This window comes from Pituophis catenifer, unplaced genomic scaffold (genome assembly GCF_029215685.1).
Source record: "Pituophis catenifer annectens isolate HBS135680 unplaced genomic scaffold, rPitCat1.0.hap2 SCAF_3, whole genome shotgun sequence".
NCBI classification, from domain to species: domain Eukaryota; kingdom Metazoa; phylum Chordata; class Lepidosauria; order Squamata; family Colubridae; genus Pituophis; species Pituophis catenifer.
The window spans coordinates 111,891,028-111,905,985 of NW_027256883.1; the positions used below are offsets into that span (position 1 = coordinate 111,891,028).

General features: G+C 37.5%; 1 protein-coding gene across 3 annotated transcripts in view; it reads left to right on the top strand.

Annotated features, from left to right (window-relative positions):
• RASAL2 (RAS protein activator like 2) overlaps positions 1-14,958 on the top strand; it is a 227,694-nt gene that overhangs the window by 76,876 nt on the left and 135,860 nt on the right. For 2 of the 3 annotated variants that reach the window (XM_070939238.1, XM_070939240.1), the window contains exon 1: positions 1,568-2,126. The exons of the other annotated variant lie outside the window; for it this stretch is intronic. In XM_070939238.1, the coding sequence (XP_070795339.1) occupies positions 1,568-2,126 (559 nt within the window). Of the gene's footprint in view, positions 1-1,567; positions 2,127-14,958 lie in introns of those variants that run through there. 3 annotated transcript variants of the gene reach the window in all.

The window sequence follows — 14,958 nt, forward strand, 5'->3', positions numbered from 1 at the left end:
TTATCTTGATTTGGCTATGAGATTAAGCAAGCTCTGTTGATTCGTTAGTTTAGTTATTGTTTTAGCAATTCAAAATTGCTTTTTTTTAACCCTTCATTTAACCCTTCATTATATTACTGTTTTTCTGGATGCTGATTTTTAGTTGTTTTGTGATCTTCTATATGCCTCATAGAATTACCTTGATACCCATATACTGTACCTTATCTAAATATAAATGAATAAATGCCATGATTTTTCTTCACAAAAGAAAAATCTTCTTCTTTTAATGTGAGTGGTTTTTGTGAAAAAGTAGGGCATCAGAAATCTGCCAAGTCATAAAGCGCATTTTTGCTTGAAAAACAGTTCTCTGAGCTCAAAAATGGCTTTGTGGAGCATCAGTAGGCAGCTGATAAAAGGAGTAGCTCAAGAATATGTGATGAAATGGTCTGTTTTTATTGGTTTTCCAAAGTAGATAATTGTTTTGAATAATGAAAACATTGATTATGTCTGCCAAGAGCCTTAAAATGTTCCCACTGTAAATCCCATATTTTCTAGGCTTAGTGACCATATTGTTATAATCTGAACTGAAACTTGGCTTGTGTCTGTTAGAAGATAAGCTTTCTTTAGCAAATTTAATATAGTCAGCTGTTCCCCAAATTCTGAAGGTGGCAATTTTTCTTTTACTTTAACTAGATAGGATATTACTTTCCAGTCTACTGATTCTAATTAGATTTATAAAAACAAAAATCCTGCTCACTTTAAAAATATGCACATTTTTTATGTTTCATTTGCCACAAGATTTTCCCTTCAAATGGTCTGCTTCTTTGCTTTGGTCAGTAATTGACTAAACACCACTTACCTCCCCTCTTATTTCTCCTTCTATGTGCATATTTTCCTTTGCAGCATTATTTCTTTCAGCTGCTGTTTCCTTTTCTTTGCTGCAGTGCATTTATAAGCGTCTTTGGAAGAATGACTCTATTAGTTTCTTGTGGATCTGATTCCTGATCTGGATTTGCAAAACTTTATGGTAAATATAAAATATATACTGAATTATTCAGTAATTGAAACATTTCCAACCGATATCACTGTCAATTCTTCATCTTGATGCAACATATTTTTCTTATCAAGATCTTTGTGGCAGTTCTGCTTGATGTTACTATATGAAAGCTAAAGGTATTTTTTATCTTCTATTTTTATACTGTAGTTAGAAATGGAAAGCAGAACTGTAATTGGTTTGTCACTTCTTTGTTGAAGGTTGCTATTTCCACCCCACCACCACCCCCTTTTTGGTCACTTCCTGAAAGTCTGTCAGAAGTGAACCCAGGAACTGAAAAGTCACTTGCAAGCTGTTTCAGCTGAAAATAATTACTTTTTGATAGACACTAATTTTGTGCTTTTTCAGCGGCATCTATGTAATTGAAGATACTGAGAATTGAGATTTGAGTCTGAACTAGATTTATTCAGTAGCAAGTCTTCAAGGACATCTACTACTGCACAGCAGAAGTTGCTCAGGTGGGAATCTCAATGAGTATCAATATGTTTATTAAATAAATGTGTAAATTGAGGTTCCTGAAGCTATTGGTGAGAAATGAGTGTTTTTAAGAAATACCCTAGTCCTGCACTTTTTCAGAGATCTGTTTCAGAGCAGGATGGCAACACTACAAAAATAGGATGTAGCTTGAAGGACTATCACTGGTATCACCAAGTGAAGAGTAAAAAGTTATATGAAGATGCAGGTTTGGATTTAGCAAAGCTTCTTGGAACTTATCGATGGCAGACTCCTCCTCGATTTCATTGGAAGATGACTAAGAGAACAGATGCATCAAAGGCTGATGAACAGCCCTTGAGACCGCAAACATTAATTGCTGATGGCTGTCAAGAAGATCCTGAAGAAAGGGTTGCTATGCCAGCAGCAAGGACATTTCGGGTTCCCTTCTGCAGGTCTATCTCTGAACCTGCTCCACAGTGGAGAGACAGAAATCCAAAACCTCTTCTGCAACCAGAAGGTAGTGAGCAGGACAGTTACTTTATTCGTGGTTTCTTCTCTACAATCTCTGGCAGCCTTTCTAAGGTTTTGAACCGGAGAGAAGAACAGGATTTAGCGGTGACAGATGAAATGGAGGACAAACATATGGATTTGGCTGAAGGTATAATTGTTTTTTTAGTTCTGTTTCTGAGCCAGATTGCTTCCTTCATAGAGATTATGATTTGAAGTGTTTTCTTTGGAAAAATTAACTTGTCTTTTCTCTATTGCATTTAATTTTTTTGTTTTGATTACCTGAGGAAACTGATGTTATATTCTCAGATGAATTGTTTAAACGTTTTATTTGCTTTAACACTGTTAGTTTCTGAGTAATTGTTCAGTGTTTCTAGCCATGTTGGCCCATTAGAATAACAGTTATTAAATAAGTGAAATTATATTTCTTAATTGTCAGTCAAATTAGGTAAGCTAAAATTAGAATTAATCAATTTAAGGTTCTTTTTAATGGGAAGTAATCGTTTTAATGAATAGATAAAACATTGCATAATATATTATCTAAGAGATACTGGTATTAATATTTCCCAAACTACAATTGTGTTAGTCTTCAGGCCCAATTAATATTCTATTCTTCTTGCTTTGATGATGCACAGAAAAGACTAAACTCATTCACTCAAAATCAATTAAATTCCTGTCACAGGATGTCTACCTGGCAGTGTATAAAGGTGCTTATAGTATAGCAGATTAGAGTGAGTTTTCCTATTTTTTCCTAGAATTACTTTTCCTACTTTTAACTTTCTCAGTTTCAAATTCTTTCTATGCATTCCTCTCACTGTTTTCACACAGGCAGGAAATGACATCACTGTGTTCATTTAAAAGGAAATTATGCTAATTACGAGATTGTGTAGGAAAAAAAGCAACTTTAAATTGTACTGCAGTCAGTGAACTGATTCTTCTTACCATCTGATGCCTGTAGCTTTGTCACCTGTCAGGTAATTGATGGATGCTAAAAAGTAAAGTAAAAGAAGATTTAAAGTTTTCGATGGGGGGAGATTTAGATTACTTAGTATCCTACTATCACACTCTGGATTTCTGGAGAATTTCCACTAAGAATATTATTATCACAAGAAGAAAGATTCTCTTTTCACTCATTCATTCAGATTCTCAATACACAATCTAATTTGATAGAAGTTATTGATTCAGCTATAACATACTGTATGTTTTTTAACCTTTCCCTTAAAAAACTTGTCTAAAATTTTCTGATTATTGCAGTAAATGTCTGTAAACATCTGGAAATCATTGAGCCTATGGCTGGTTTGGCTGGTTTGATCTTCTACAATCAAAACCTCTTATTATGAGCGAGCTATGCTGACGTGGGCATTTAAAACCTCTTAATCACAGTCTAGTATGCTTTTGTATTGGGTAACTCTGCAATTACTTGACACAAAACAATAACCATCAAAACTAGACACTTAAGATGAATTTGAAAATCTGTATGAAAGTGTGGCAAAACAGAAGATTCTTTCATTGTAAATATTGTTAGAAATAATTTTCTGAATAGAGCAGTGATACAAAAAATGGTATACTTAGTTACAATAATTGGACTACAATGTGGACCACAATAATACAAAATTAAGATTTATCAATTAAATGAGAGGGGAAAATAGATCACAACTGTGGGGTTTTCTTTATTTTTATTTCTCTTTTATTGAAATGTTATTGAAAGATGCCCTGGAAACCTGGTGAATAATATATACCAGTAGTTTGAATCCCTTTAAATGTTATTCAAAATAATAGAGGGGAGAAAGATGCAATGGTTAATCTACCAGGTTAGAAACTGTACAGGAAACCATGAGTTCTGGTTCCATATTAGGTATGAAAGCTGCAAAGTGACCTTGGGCCAGTCACACTCTTTCAGCCCTAGAAAGAAAGCAATGGCAAACCATTGCAGTGCATTTCTCCACTGCTGGTTCCTTTATTCTTGATAGTTGGTCCCAAAAGGCTTGGGACCTTTCAGGCTGTTGTTGGCTGTTCTCTTTCTTGGCTCCTTTGGGAAGGTCAGTGATTGCTGGAAAAGTTTCAATATGCAGGTATTTTGCTGGGGCTTTTTCATGCTGTGATGTGACTGCCAGATAATGTTAACTCCACTTCAGCTGAATTCAGCTTCAAGGAAGAAAAGAGCATCTATTAGTATTTGAAATGGGAAGCACAATTGGGCATCATTAAAGCAAACAATGCATGGAGAGCTAGCTCCTCAAAATAGCCAGTCCACTTCCTTATATTGAACAAGTTGGAAAGAAACCAAGACAGAGCTGATAAATGTCCTTCAACATCACTGAGACACAGAACTCAACATCTAAGTATTTGGGCTTAAAATCTAACCAACCCGCTTGCTGTGCTCAGCTAAGCACCTTTCCAAGGTGTGTGTGTTTGTTTGTGTGTGTATGTATGTGAAAGAGAGAGATACGAACACTTCATGGCTGGAAACTTACTGTTAATCAGTTTGGTGATATAATTACTGCATTTAAAAAAGTAAATGTGAAAACTGTTAAAATATAATTAAAACTGATTTTAACAGTTTACAGTCGTTTAGAGATGAGGTGTGGTTATGTATGAGCCATGCTGAGAATGACTAAGGATGATATCCTTTTAGTATTTTTTACAATTGAGCCTTTATAGTTTCTAGCCAGTTTAAGATGCTTTGTCCAATTGTTCCAATTGTTTCCCAAATCCATTTTAAGTTGAAATAATGATTAGCTTAGTGAGAATTCAGGTGTGTGGGGTGCTAGTATTAATAATAGCCTAAAGTACCTACTGCTGTTATAGAAAAGAATAGAAATGAAATAACTGGCAATTGTTGAAATTTAAAATACTTTGAAGTACATTGAGAAATCACATAATCAACCCATCTCTTTGTTAGAGTTATATTTCTGTTTTGGGAGGAAAAATAAAGTTGTTCTTTTCCACTTAGGATAGGGTTTTAAGCATGTTTTAATCAAAATGGAATGCTAGCCAAATTGGGCTGATCTTTGATTATTATTATTTTTTAAAATTGATTTTGGAAGCTCTACTTCTCTATAAAGTAATTATGTTCTTATTTGTTTTATTTTATGTCATTCTTTCACCTGAAGGAATACTATATACAGACAGATACAAGCTCTATAGCAGTGTTTCTCAACCTTGGAAGCTTGAAGATGGGTGGACTTCAACTCCCAGAATCCCCCAGCCAGCGCTGCTCTATAGGGACATTTATTAACTGAAGCTGTTTAGTAATGAGCCATTCTGTGTTATGAACCACATAGATGAAAACATTAACAGCTGGATGAATCCATTGTAGGTTCTCATTAAAACCAAGATTAGTATGGCAGATTCTCATTTATCTGTGTAAAACAGACTGTCTGGGCCTGAATTGTTCATATCATGGGTGGCTCTGAAGCTCCATTCCTGACGTAATTTTCAGGATCTAATTCTCTTTGACCGCACTAAAAAGAAGAAGAAAAGCTTGGATTTTTTTTTATAAATGCAATAGGAACAGGTTGGGGTATAGTGGATTATTGATCAACAGATTTAGCCTCAATTCAGATTTTTTTGTGATCATGACACCCTTGGTTATTCTATGTCGGATGTTGGAGAGAGTTCCTTTCTCTTGGGTCAGTTCCAGTCTGTGGTAATTGGGGAGGAAAGATCTCAGCCTCTACTGAGTAGGGTGCCAAATGGGTTGGTGCTCTCTCCACTCCTATTCAAACTTTACATGAGGCTGCTGGGTAAGCTTATCTATCACCTTGGGGTGAAGTATCATCAGTGTGCTAATCATACCCAATTTTACATCTGTGCCCCTGGCAAATTAAGTGATGCTGTGAAAGACTTATCCTGGTGTCTGGAGGCTGTGAGGGTTTGGATATGGAGCAATAGACTTCAACTGAACATCGACAAGGTTGAATTGCTCTGGATTTGGGTCACTGTCAGTTCTAGGACTATGCTATCAGTGGTGCTGTGTGGGATTTCACTGCCCCAAGTAGACCGATGTGCAACTTGGGGGATCTTCCAAGACTCACATTTCCTGCTCAGAGAGCAGATAGCAATCACAGCTAGGAGACCCTTTGTACAACTTCATATTGAGCACCAGTTATGGCTGTTTCTAGATTGGGGGGGGGGGCTCTACTCATGGTCACTCATGTCCTAGTCACCTCCCTGTTCAACTGTTGTAATGCGTTCTACATGGAGCTGCCCTTTAAAAGTATTCAGAAACTTCAACTGCAAAATGCAGTAGTATGGATAGTTATGTGTCTTTCTAGTAGAAAGACACATGACTATCTGTTCTGCAAGCTTCATTGGTTACCAGTTTGTTTCCAGGTTCAATTCAAGGTTTTGATCTGCTTCTTCCTGATTACATCTGCCATTCCCATCAGCAAAGAAGGCATGCTATGAGTCCTACCAGCTAGGGAGCTACATTTGGCAGGCTCTAGGTGGCAGGCCTTCTCTGCTGTGGCACCTGTCTTATGAAAATACCCTCTCCCCCGAAGTGGGACTGGCTTCATCATTTTTGACCTTCCGAAGATCCCTCAAAACCCAGTTGTGTCATCAGGCTTGGGGTTGGCTGCATGAAAGTTTACCCGGTAGGGCTGACAATAGTGACAATCATTATAGGTAGTCCTCGATTTGTATCTATAATTGAACCCAGAATTACATTTGTAAGCCATTGTGATTGTAAATCACAATGACTGGATTGTATAGCCACATGACTGAAAGTAACATTTTGACTTTTTTTTTTTTTTGCAATGGTCATTAAGCGAACCTGTTCATTTGAACGGGTGCTTTTGCCAGAAACTGCAAAAAAAAAAAAAAAGAATAGAATTGCAATCGCTTGACTGTGGAATACTATGACTGGTTATAAAACTGACCCACCCAATATGCAATTATGTTACTGGGGATGGTGGTATGACCATTTATGAGGGCTGGGGGTGCTTTACGGGCTGTAAAACAGCTATTTGGTGACTTCAAGCAGACGTAAAATGACTGGTCCTTGAGCGAGGACTATCTGTATTGATCTTTCAAAACCAAGAGATTCCTAAAACGGGGGCTCCTGCATCTCTTGTCTGATTGTTTCCTAGCAGCATGTCTTCTCCCCTTTCCCCAAGGTCATTCCCATATTCCATTACAAAAACTCATCATGACAGCACGGGCGAATGGCCATTTGTCTTCTGAGTTCAGGATTTGCAAGAGTGAGAGATGTTTGTTGCTAAGTTGAGTTTGGAAGTCTTTGCAGGCAGCAGAACCTCTTTGGCATGCTCTAGGTTCTGCATAAGGTCAGAATTGATACCGCACGGGGTATTCACGGGATTAAAAAAGGATTGTGGAAGAGTATGGTGAATGTAGACACTTTCATTTTGTAATATAACCTTTACAAACAAAACACATAACTAGGTTTAGAATATTACAACAGTTTAGTCCATGTATTTAGAGCGGAGAGAGAATGCCCAGTCAGATCCAGTAAATTTCATTTACTTCAGTTTCTAAAGGTAGCAAGCACAGTTCTGCTTGGAGGGAATTCTGATATTGGAAGCGACTCTTAAAATGGTTGCTCAGTTAGGTCCATATGCTAAGGCAGGGCAGTCTTTGATCACGTTAAAATTTGCATTTTGTTTAATGACCCTACTTTTAAAATGGTTAAAATTTGCATTTTGTTTAATGACCCTACCTCCACTAATAATCTTGACCTGATCTAGAGAAGGGCCCTGCAGCATAAACTGCTGACTTATGGTCTGGAGAGTTTTTGCTCTGAATGGGCTATGATTGAGCTTGACTGCTGCTGAAACGCCAAGTTTTGCACAATGAATTGCAAGATAAATTTAATCTAACAACTAATGCTGTTAGCTCCTGGAGGATGAATCTGAATATTTTTCTACCTGAGAACTGCCTAACCACCCTAGAATATTCTCTCAAGCTATATGTAATGTTTTTTTTCTTCTAAATTCTGAAACCCGGTTTAATAAAAGCCCCATATGTGGAATATAACTTGTTTTACTGGATATTTTTATAGGGCAATGTATCCTGTTTTACCGTGTTTTATATGGATCTGTGCAATGAATTTGTCATGTTCCTTTTAATAAACTTTCCTTTTCCCCATGAAACCATTAATATCTCTCCCTCCCTCCTTCCCTCTCTCCAGATGACAACATTTATGTGTTTTCTAGATCTTGCCTGTGATTAATCCATATTTCTATTAATTCATTCCCAAATGCTGATCTGCAATGCAGTCTGAAAACAAAATATCTGCTACTTATTAAAACTCCAGCTTCCTCAAATGTGGTTAATACTGTTTAGTAGCCCTCATACACTTCCGCATATCATTATACTTTTTAGATATTTAGATCAGTGGTGGAATTCAAAATTTTTTACTACTGGCTTGGTGGGTGTGGCATCGCTTGGTGGGCGTGGCAGGGGAAGGTTACTGCAAAATCCCCATTTCCTCCCGATCAGCTGGGACTTGGGAGGCAGAGAATAGATGGGGGCAGGGCCAGTCAGAGGTGGTATTTACCGGTTCTCCGAACTACTCAAAATTTCTGCTACTGGTTCTCCAGAACTGGTCAGAACCTGCTGAATACTACCTCTGGTTTAGATGCCCTGATTTGATCTAGTATATATTTTGGGGGAGGATCTTGATACCCTGTTGGGATTGCAATACAAATTATAAATATTTGCAGCAATTAGAGATTTAATTCAGTAGATTAATTATAGACAACTTCCAATTTTTTCACATTGTTTGCCTTCCTGCCTGAGGTTTTTGGGAACTGTAATCCAATACCATTGGAAAGCTGTAAATTCCTTTCTTGCTGTAATATCCCAACATGAATATTTTCATGATGTCACCAGAGCCAAGCCCCATTCAAAGAACACTTCAGATGATTAGCATGTCATTGAACAAGTAAATCTGGTAATAATAGAAGCATATCTATCTACAAGAGTTCCTTTGTGAAATTGCAGATTTGACAACTACCTGCTACGTGCAGGGTTTGGTTTTTACATGGAGGCTCTAAGCTCTAAAATTGCTTATAATTTTGAAACCTTTTAAAGTGTATATCTTGTAATATTGAGGATAGATAGATTTTTAACACTTAGATAAAGCATACATCTTTTTTTTTTTTTTGCACCTTGTTCTTTACTTTTATCAAACAGTTAACTTTCTTGATAATTGCTCATTGTTCCTGAGAATCTTGAATGGTAGTTCATCCAATTTTGGATTTTATTATCGCAACCTGACGTGAAGACACTATTTGATAAATGAGAGTTTGATTGAGTTGAGCCAAACTTAGTTTCAACTAATCCTTCCAAATGAAATCTACTCATACTATTTTGTCATAAAAATATAAGCTTGAATAGTTCAGCCTGACTGTGAAGCTTTCTCAGAAGCTAATTTATACTGACAGAGAAATGGCATATTTCCAGCAGGGTGACCTTATGGAAATGAATCTCCTGTAAAAAGAAGTTCCATTGTTCTCAAAGCTATTGGAATCTCTTACTTTTCACAAAAGGGTTTAACAGGGGTTGGCCTATCCACATTATAAACATATGGAGCCATGGGGCAGCAGGGTGGATAAAAACTAGATATTCTTTGGGAATATTTTGTTGCCATCTAGTGGAGATGAATATCCTTGTTCCTTACAGAGAGTTACAGTATTTCATGTCTCAGTCTCTGAAATAGAGTGAAAGTGGCAAGGGCTCAAAATACATCAACTATCTATGTAGTGATAAATCAGTTATTAATTTTTTATCAATGGAGGCAAAAGGGAACTGATATTGTCAAGATATTGTTTAGCCTATAAGAGGCTGAGTTTTGTTACAATTAATCTTGTGTAAAAGCTTGTATATTACTTTTTGATACACTATATTAGATAGTATTGAAGATAAATGCTTTGGTGACAAAGAATATTGCTGGATATGATGATATTTATTGCCATTGTTTATTATCATTTATCTCATTTTGTGAAAGAAAAATTGTTAGCTGTAATAAATATTTTTTAAAAATATATCGATTATGGATTGTAGAACGACATGATATTCTAATATCACAATAGGCATAAAATACAATTTGTAAAATCTTAATTTATTTTAAGTCAAAATTTTGAGATGTGATTAATTTCAGAAAGAAGAAAAACTTACAGAGTGCGCTCTCTCTCTCTCTCTCTCCTCCCTCCCACTCCCATCCAATTTCTTAAAAATCACAAAAAATATTTGTTTGGTTTTTAATTTGTTTGCTTCTGAAGGCAACAGCTGACACAGAGACTGACAAGTAGCTTTTTTAAGCAATACCCTCTATTTATTTGACAGAGGACCTATACCTTATTTCAACAAGTGACAGAGCAGTTATCCAGGGAAATAATTCATTATAAAGCACTGTGGAGTCATCTATAAATCTAAGTGCTATTATTGGGGGGGGGGATGCCCTCACTAGGATGTGATATTATATGGTGCCTATAACTGGCTGCTGAAAATAAAAGCATTTTGGAAACACAACATCAAAACAAGTTCTGTCTTCCACTGTTGAATGTTCGTCATGGGCTTTTTGTTGCTGCTGGTTTCCAAGGCTACCAGAGTAGCAAATACAGAACAAGCTTTGATATTCAATCCTAAATTAGACATTTATTAAACTTGTGTTTTCCCATGCTTAAGAATATATTAGAGATCCACAAATTCTTAAACAATTCCCCTCTCCCTCCCAATCAAGTTTTTAGGTCTTGGAGAGTCTCAGAACTGTGTGATTGAGGTAATCTACCCTTAACTGAGATTTGGAGCTGGAAGGAGAATTTGTCTCAAATGTCACAAATTGCTTTTGTGGTATAAGAAAGTGGCCCTATGGCCCTTGAATTGAAGCTCACAGTTTTTCAATGAAAAACATAAAAGAAAATACATTTCTTTTTGCCTACATTATTTATGTCAAATTTGCAGGGGTTTATATTTTTCATTATTGAAAATGTGTACTTTCCATTATTACAGTGTTCTCATTCTTGCATTTTAATACTACAAGTTTCTCTGGTTCATTGACACATAAAGATGATTATAGGTAGTCAGTGCACTACATGCCTGAGCCCTCTAGTTTAAAGCAGTTTCAGGAAGAATGATATAATTAAAGCTGCTATGGACATCTAGGGAATAAACTCCATCCCATGGAAGGTCTTGTTTAAAATATGAAAATGAAGATCAATAGAACATTATTTCTTCAGCCAAAAATTCATTCAGAGAAGTTTATAGTCAGCATAAATAAAATTTACAATCTTTATATATAGGAATAAACAAAAGAATGGTGAAAGATAGCAATAAGATAAGCAAAATTATTTCAATGATAAAAATAACAAGCCTGTGAATAAGAAGTTTAAGGGCTTCCAGGCAAGTATAACAAGTGTTTTTAAAACTTGTCTTTATGACAGAGACAGTCTTGGTGTGATCATAGAGATGAAATAGGACAAAAAATGATAGGATGTCAAGAGCCATAAACAATGAGAATGTTAAAAAAGATAGTGATCATCACTTTGAAAGTGATGAAAAACCAATGAAAGAATTTAATGCAAGATGAAGTAAATATGCTTCAGTAGGAAATATTGTGACCATTTGGAGAATGATAGTATTATAGGAAGGAAAGACCAGCAAGGTTTGACTCCTTATGCATTTTCTAAAGTTAATGGAGCTCCATTAATGATGATGATGATGATGATGATCATGATGTTGATTGGTGTTTGAACTTTTCCTTTCTGCCTTTCCCTCTTACCATGGATTCACCACCCCCTAGTGGTGAAATTTGATTTACAAGTGATGCTACCGTTTTTGGAAGGAGTAGTTCAACTGCTACTGGATTGATGATTCTAGTGATGGGGAAAGGTCCAATGAACTTTGGCCCTAGTTTTTTCGATGGTTGTAATGATTTCAGGAATTTTGTAGATAAGTATACTCTGTCTCCAACATGAAAAGGTTTGGGTTCCATCCTTTTCTTGTCAGCTTGAATCTTAAAAGCTTCTCTAGCTTCGTTTAAAGCTAGTCTAACCACTGGCCACATATTTTGCAAATTATCCATCCACTCCTTAAGTGAGGGGATGGTGGATTCTTCCGTGGGTAGTTCAGGCATGGGACTGAAATCCTGGCCTGTCGCTACTCTAAAAGGAGTAAAACCAGTGCTTGAATGGACAGCATTATTAAACGCAACTTCAGCAAAAGGCAAAAGTTCGGTCCAGTTATCCTGTTGAAAATTAATGAAACATCTTAAATATTGTTCTAGCACCGAGTTCAACATTTCAGAATTACCATTAGTACAAGGATGAAAGGATGTGCTCAACCCCTGGCCAGTACCAAGTAAGCCCAAAAACGCCCTCCAAAAGTTGGAGGTGAATTGAGCCCCTCTGTCGGAGATGATCCTTTGTGGAGCCCCATGAAGTCGATAAATGTGTATTAGGAATAATTTGGCTAAACTTTTAGCAGTTGGGATCTTTTGGCAGGGTATAAAATGTGCCTGTTTTGAAAATAGGTCTGTCATGACCCAAATAACAGTATTTTCCTCACTGTTTGGCAATTCCATGATGAAATCCATAGCAATCTCTCTCCAAGGCGCTGAAGGTTCAGCTACCTTCTGCAATAGATCTGGGGATTTCCCCTGGCGTCTTTTTGCTGCTGCACAAATGGGGCAGCTAGCTACATAGCTTTCTATGTCCTTTTTTAGTGATGGCCACCAAAATTGTCTTTTAATCAGGTGTAAAGTTTTCACAAACCCAAAATGTCCAGCTAATTTGGAGTCGTGGCACCTTACCATTAAGCATAGTCTTTGGCTGGCAGGAACATACAACTTCCCCCCCACCCAAGCCAAGTCTTCTTTCATCAGACAACTGGATTTGTTGTTCAAAAACCATTCATCAATGGCCAATGCTTGTTTAAAATTTTGGGTGGTGTCATTGCCCATCAATGTCTCTTGTATTGCCTGGGATCTGGTGACTACTTTAGCAGCTAGTTGATTGTTTTGTACTATGGGTTTGATTACGTCTGACTTTGCACTATGGTATTACGGTTTTCTGGATAGCGCATCTGCCAGAAAGTTTTTCTCCCCCGGGAGATATTTTAGAGTAAAATCAAACTGTTTAAAGTACTGAGCCCATCATACTTGTTTTGGGGAGAATTTCCTTGGGGTCTTTAGGGCTCCTAGATTTTTATGATCAGTCCAGACTTCAAAAGGAGTCTTACTACCTTCTAGGAAGTGCCTCCAGGTTAACAATGCCCAATGAACTGCATAAACCTCTTTCTCCCAAATGGCCCATCTTTGCTCAGTCTCATTCAACTTTTTGGATGTGTAAGCACAGGGTTGTAGTTGGTCTTGCTCATTCTTCTGAAGCAGGACCGCTCCTATTGCCACATTGCTGGCATCTGTTTGTATGACAAATGGTTTCTCCGTGTCTGGGTGTTTTAGAATTGGTTCTGCTGAGAACAGTCATTTAAGTTTTTCAAATACCGCCTGGCATTCCATAGTCCAGTTCAATGGCTGCTTTGGTTTAGGATTGTCCTCCCCCTTCATTTTTAAGAGCTTGGTGATGGGGAGGGCAATCTGAGTGAAAGCAGGGATAAACTGGTGGTAAAAGTTGGCAAACCCCAGGAAGCTCTGTAATTGTTTACGTGTGTGTGGAGGGTCCCAATCAAGTACAGCCTGCACTTTTAGAGGATCCATCTCAACTCCCTGGTGTGAAATGCGGTATCCCAAATAGTCAATCTTCTCCTGGTGGAATTCACATTTGGAAAGTTTGGCGTAAAGTTTGGTAGAGCGGAGTTTGTTTAAAACTGTCCTGACTAGTTTTACATGTTCTGCTTTGGTCTAAGAGACTACAACCGGGAGAATGGCTGTAAGGAGCTCTCCCAAAAGCAAATTAGGTTTTTCTTTTTAATGTTTTAAAGTATTTTTATATTTTTAACTCACTTTTAATCTATTTTTAATCTATACCGGACTCTTACAAAGCACATATAGTGTGGCTACTGTTTGTTTTAGACATATTTTAACAACACTACAACCTGCATTCCTGGCCTAGGCTACTCCTGTGACTCCTCCTTGCAAGGCCTGAAATTCGGATTATCGGACTTGTTGACAAACCTCACTGGAGGCCCCTAACTTCAGAGGGGATTTTGAGCTGTTTGTTTTTGGAACGAGTACAGTAAGGAACTGGTTGCAGATGCTCCCGGTAGGACTGCCTTTAATGAAACCCTATCAGCTTTTAGTCTGCTTCCCCCACATATTTCCCTGTGAAATAATTTAAGCAATTTAAACAATTCTGAAAATAGATGATAGCAAAGAAGTAGGAGTAAAAGACAAGCCGTTGTTTGGAAAGGAGATTGGTTTTTATCTCTGTGGTGCCTCGGCTGAGACCATCATTAAGGCCTACCTTAAGTACGATGGCTGAGGGAGGATAAATTATTGCGATATTTAATTCCGCTGGGAGAAGCTGGATCAACTGCCTACCAGAATGGGAAAGAAAAGTAAGAGGCAGAGAGCTTGCTCTCTCTCCCCAAAATCTATGACAGAACTTAATTACTCCAAGCCTCTTAAACAGCTTAAATTGGATGACTTTATGGAGAGGTGTAATCCAGAACCCCAATTTGAACTTCGAACTTTGTCTCTGTCGACTGTATCATTGGGAGAGGGAGATACAGAAGGGGAGTTTTCTTCCCGGATTTCAGATTCAAACTCGCCTGCTAGAATGGGTGATTTTTCAAGCTCTATCCCCTCTCCTACTTCTAGCTGCTTAAAAGAAGTTCCGACATATTCAGACCTCAGAGAGATGGTCTGTACTCAGAGTATGTTAACTGCGCACACAGTAGATTCAATATATGACTTACTGACATCGATCAAAAGAGACATCGAGAGGATCTTCCAATTCTTAAATGGCCCTCACTCCGCAGCTAAGGAGGGTGAGATTGCACACCGTCCTGACGCGCGGAGAGAGTGGGAGGGTGTAAGACCTCAACCCAAACAACAAAGC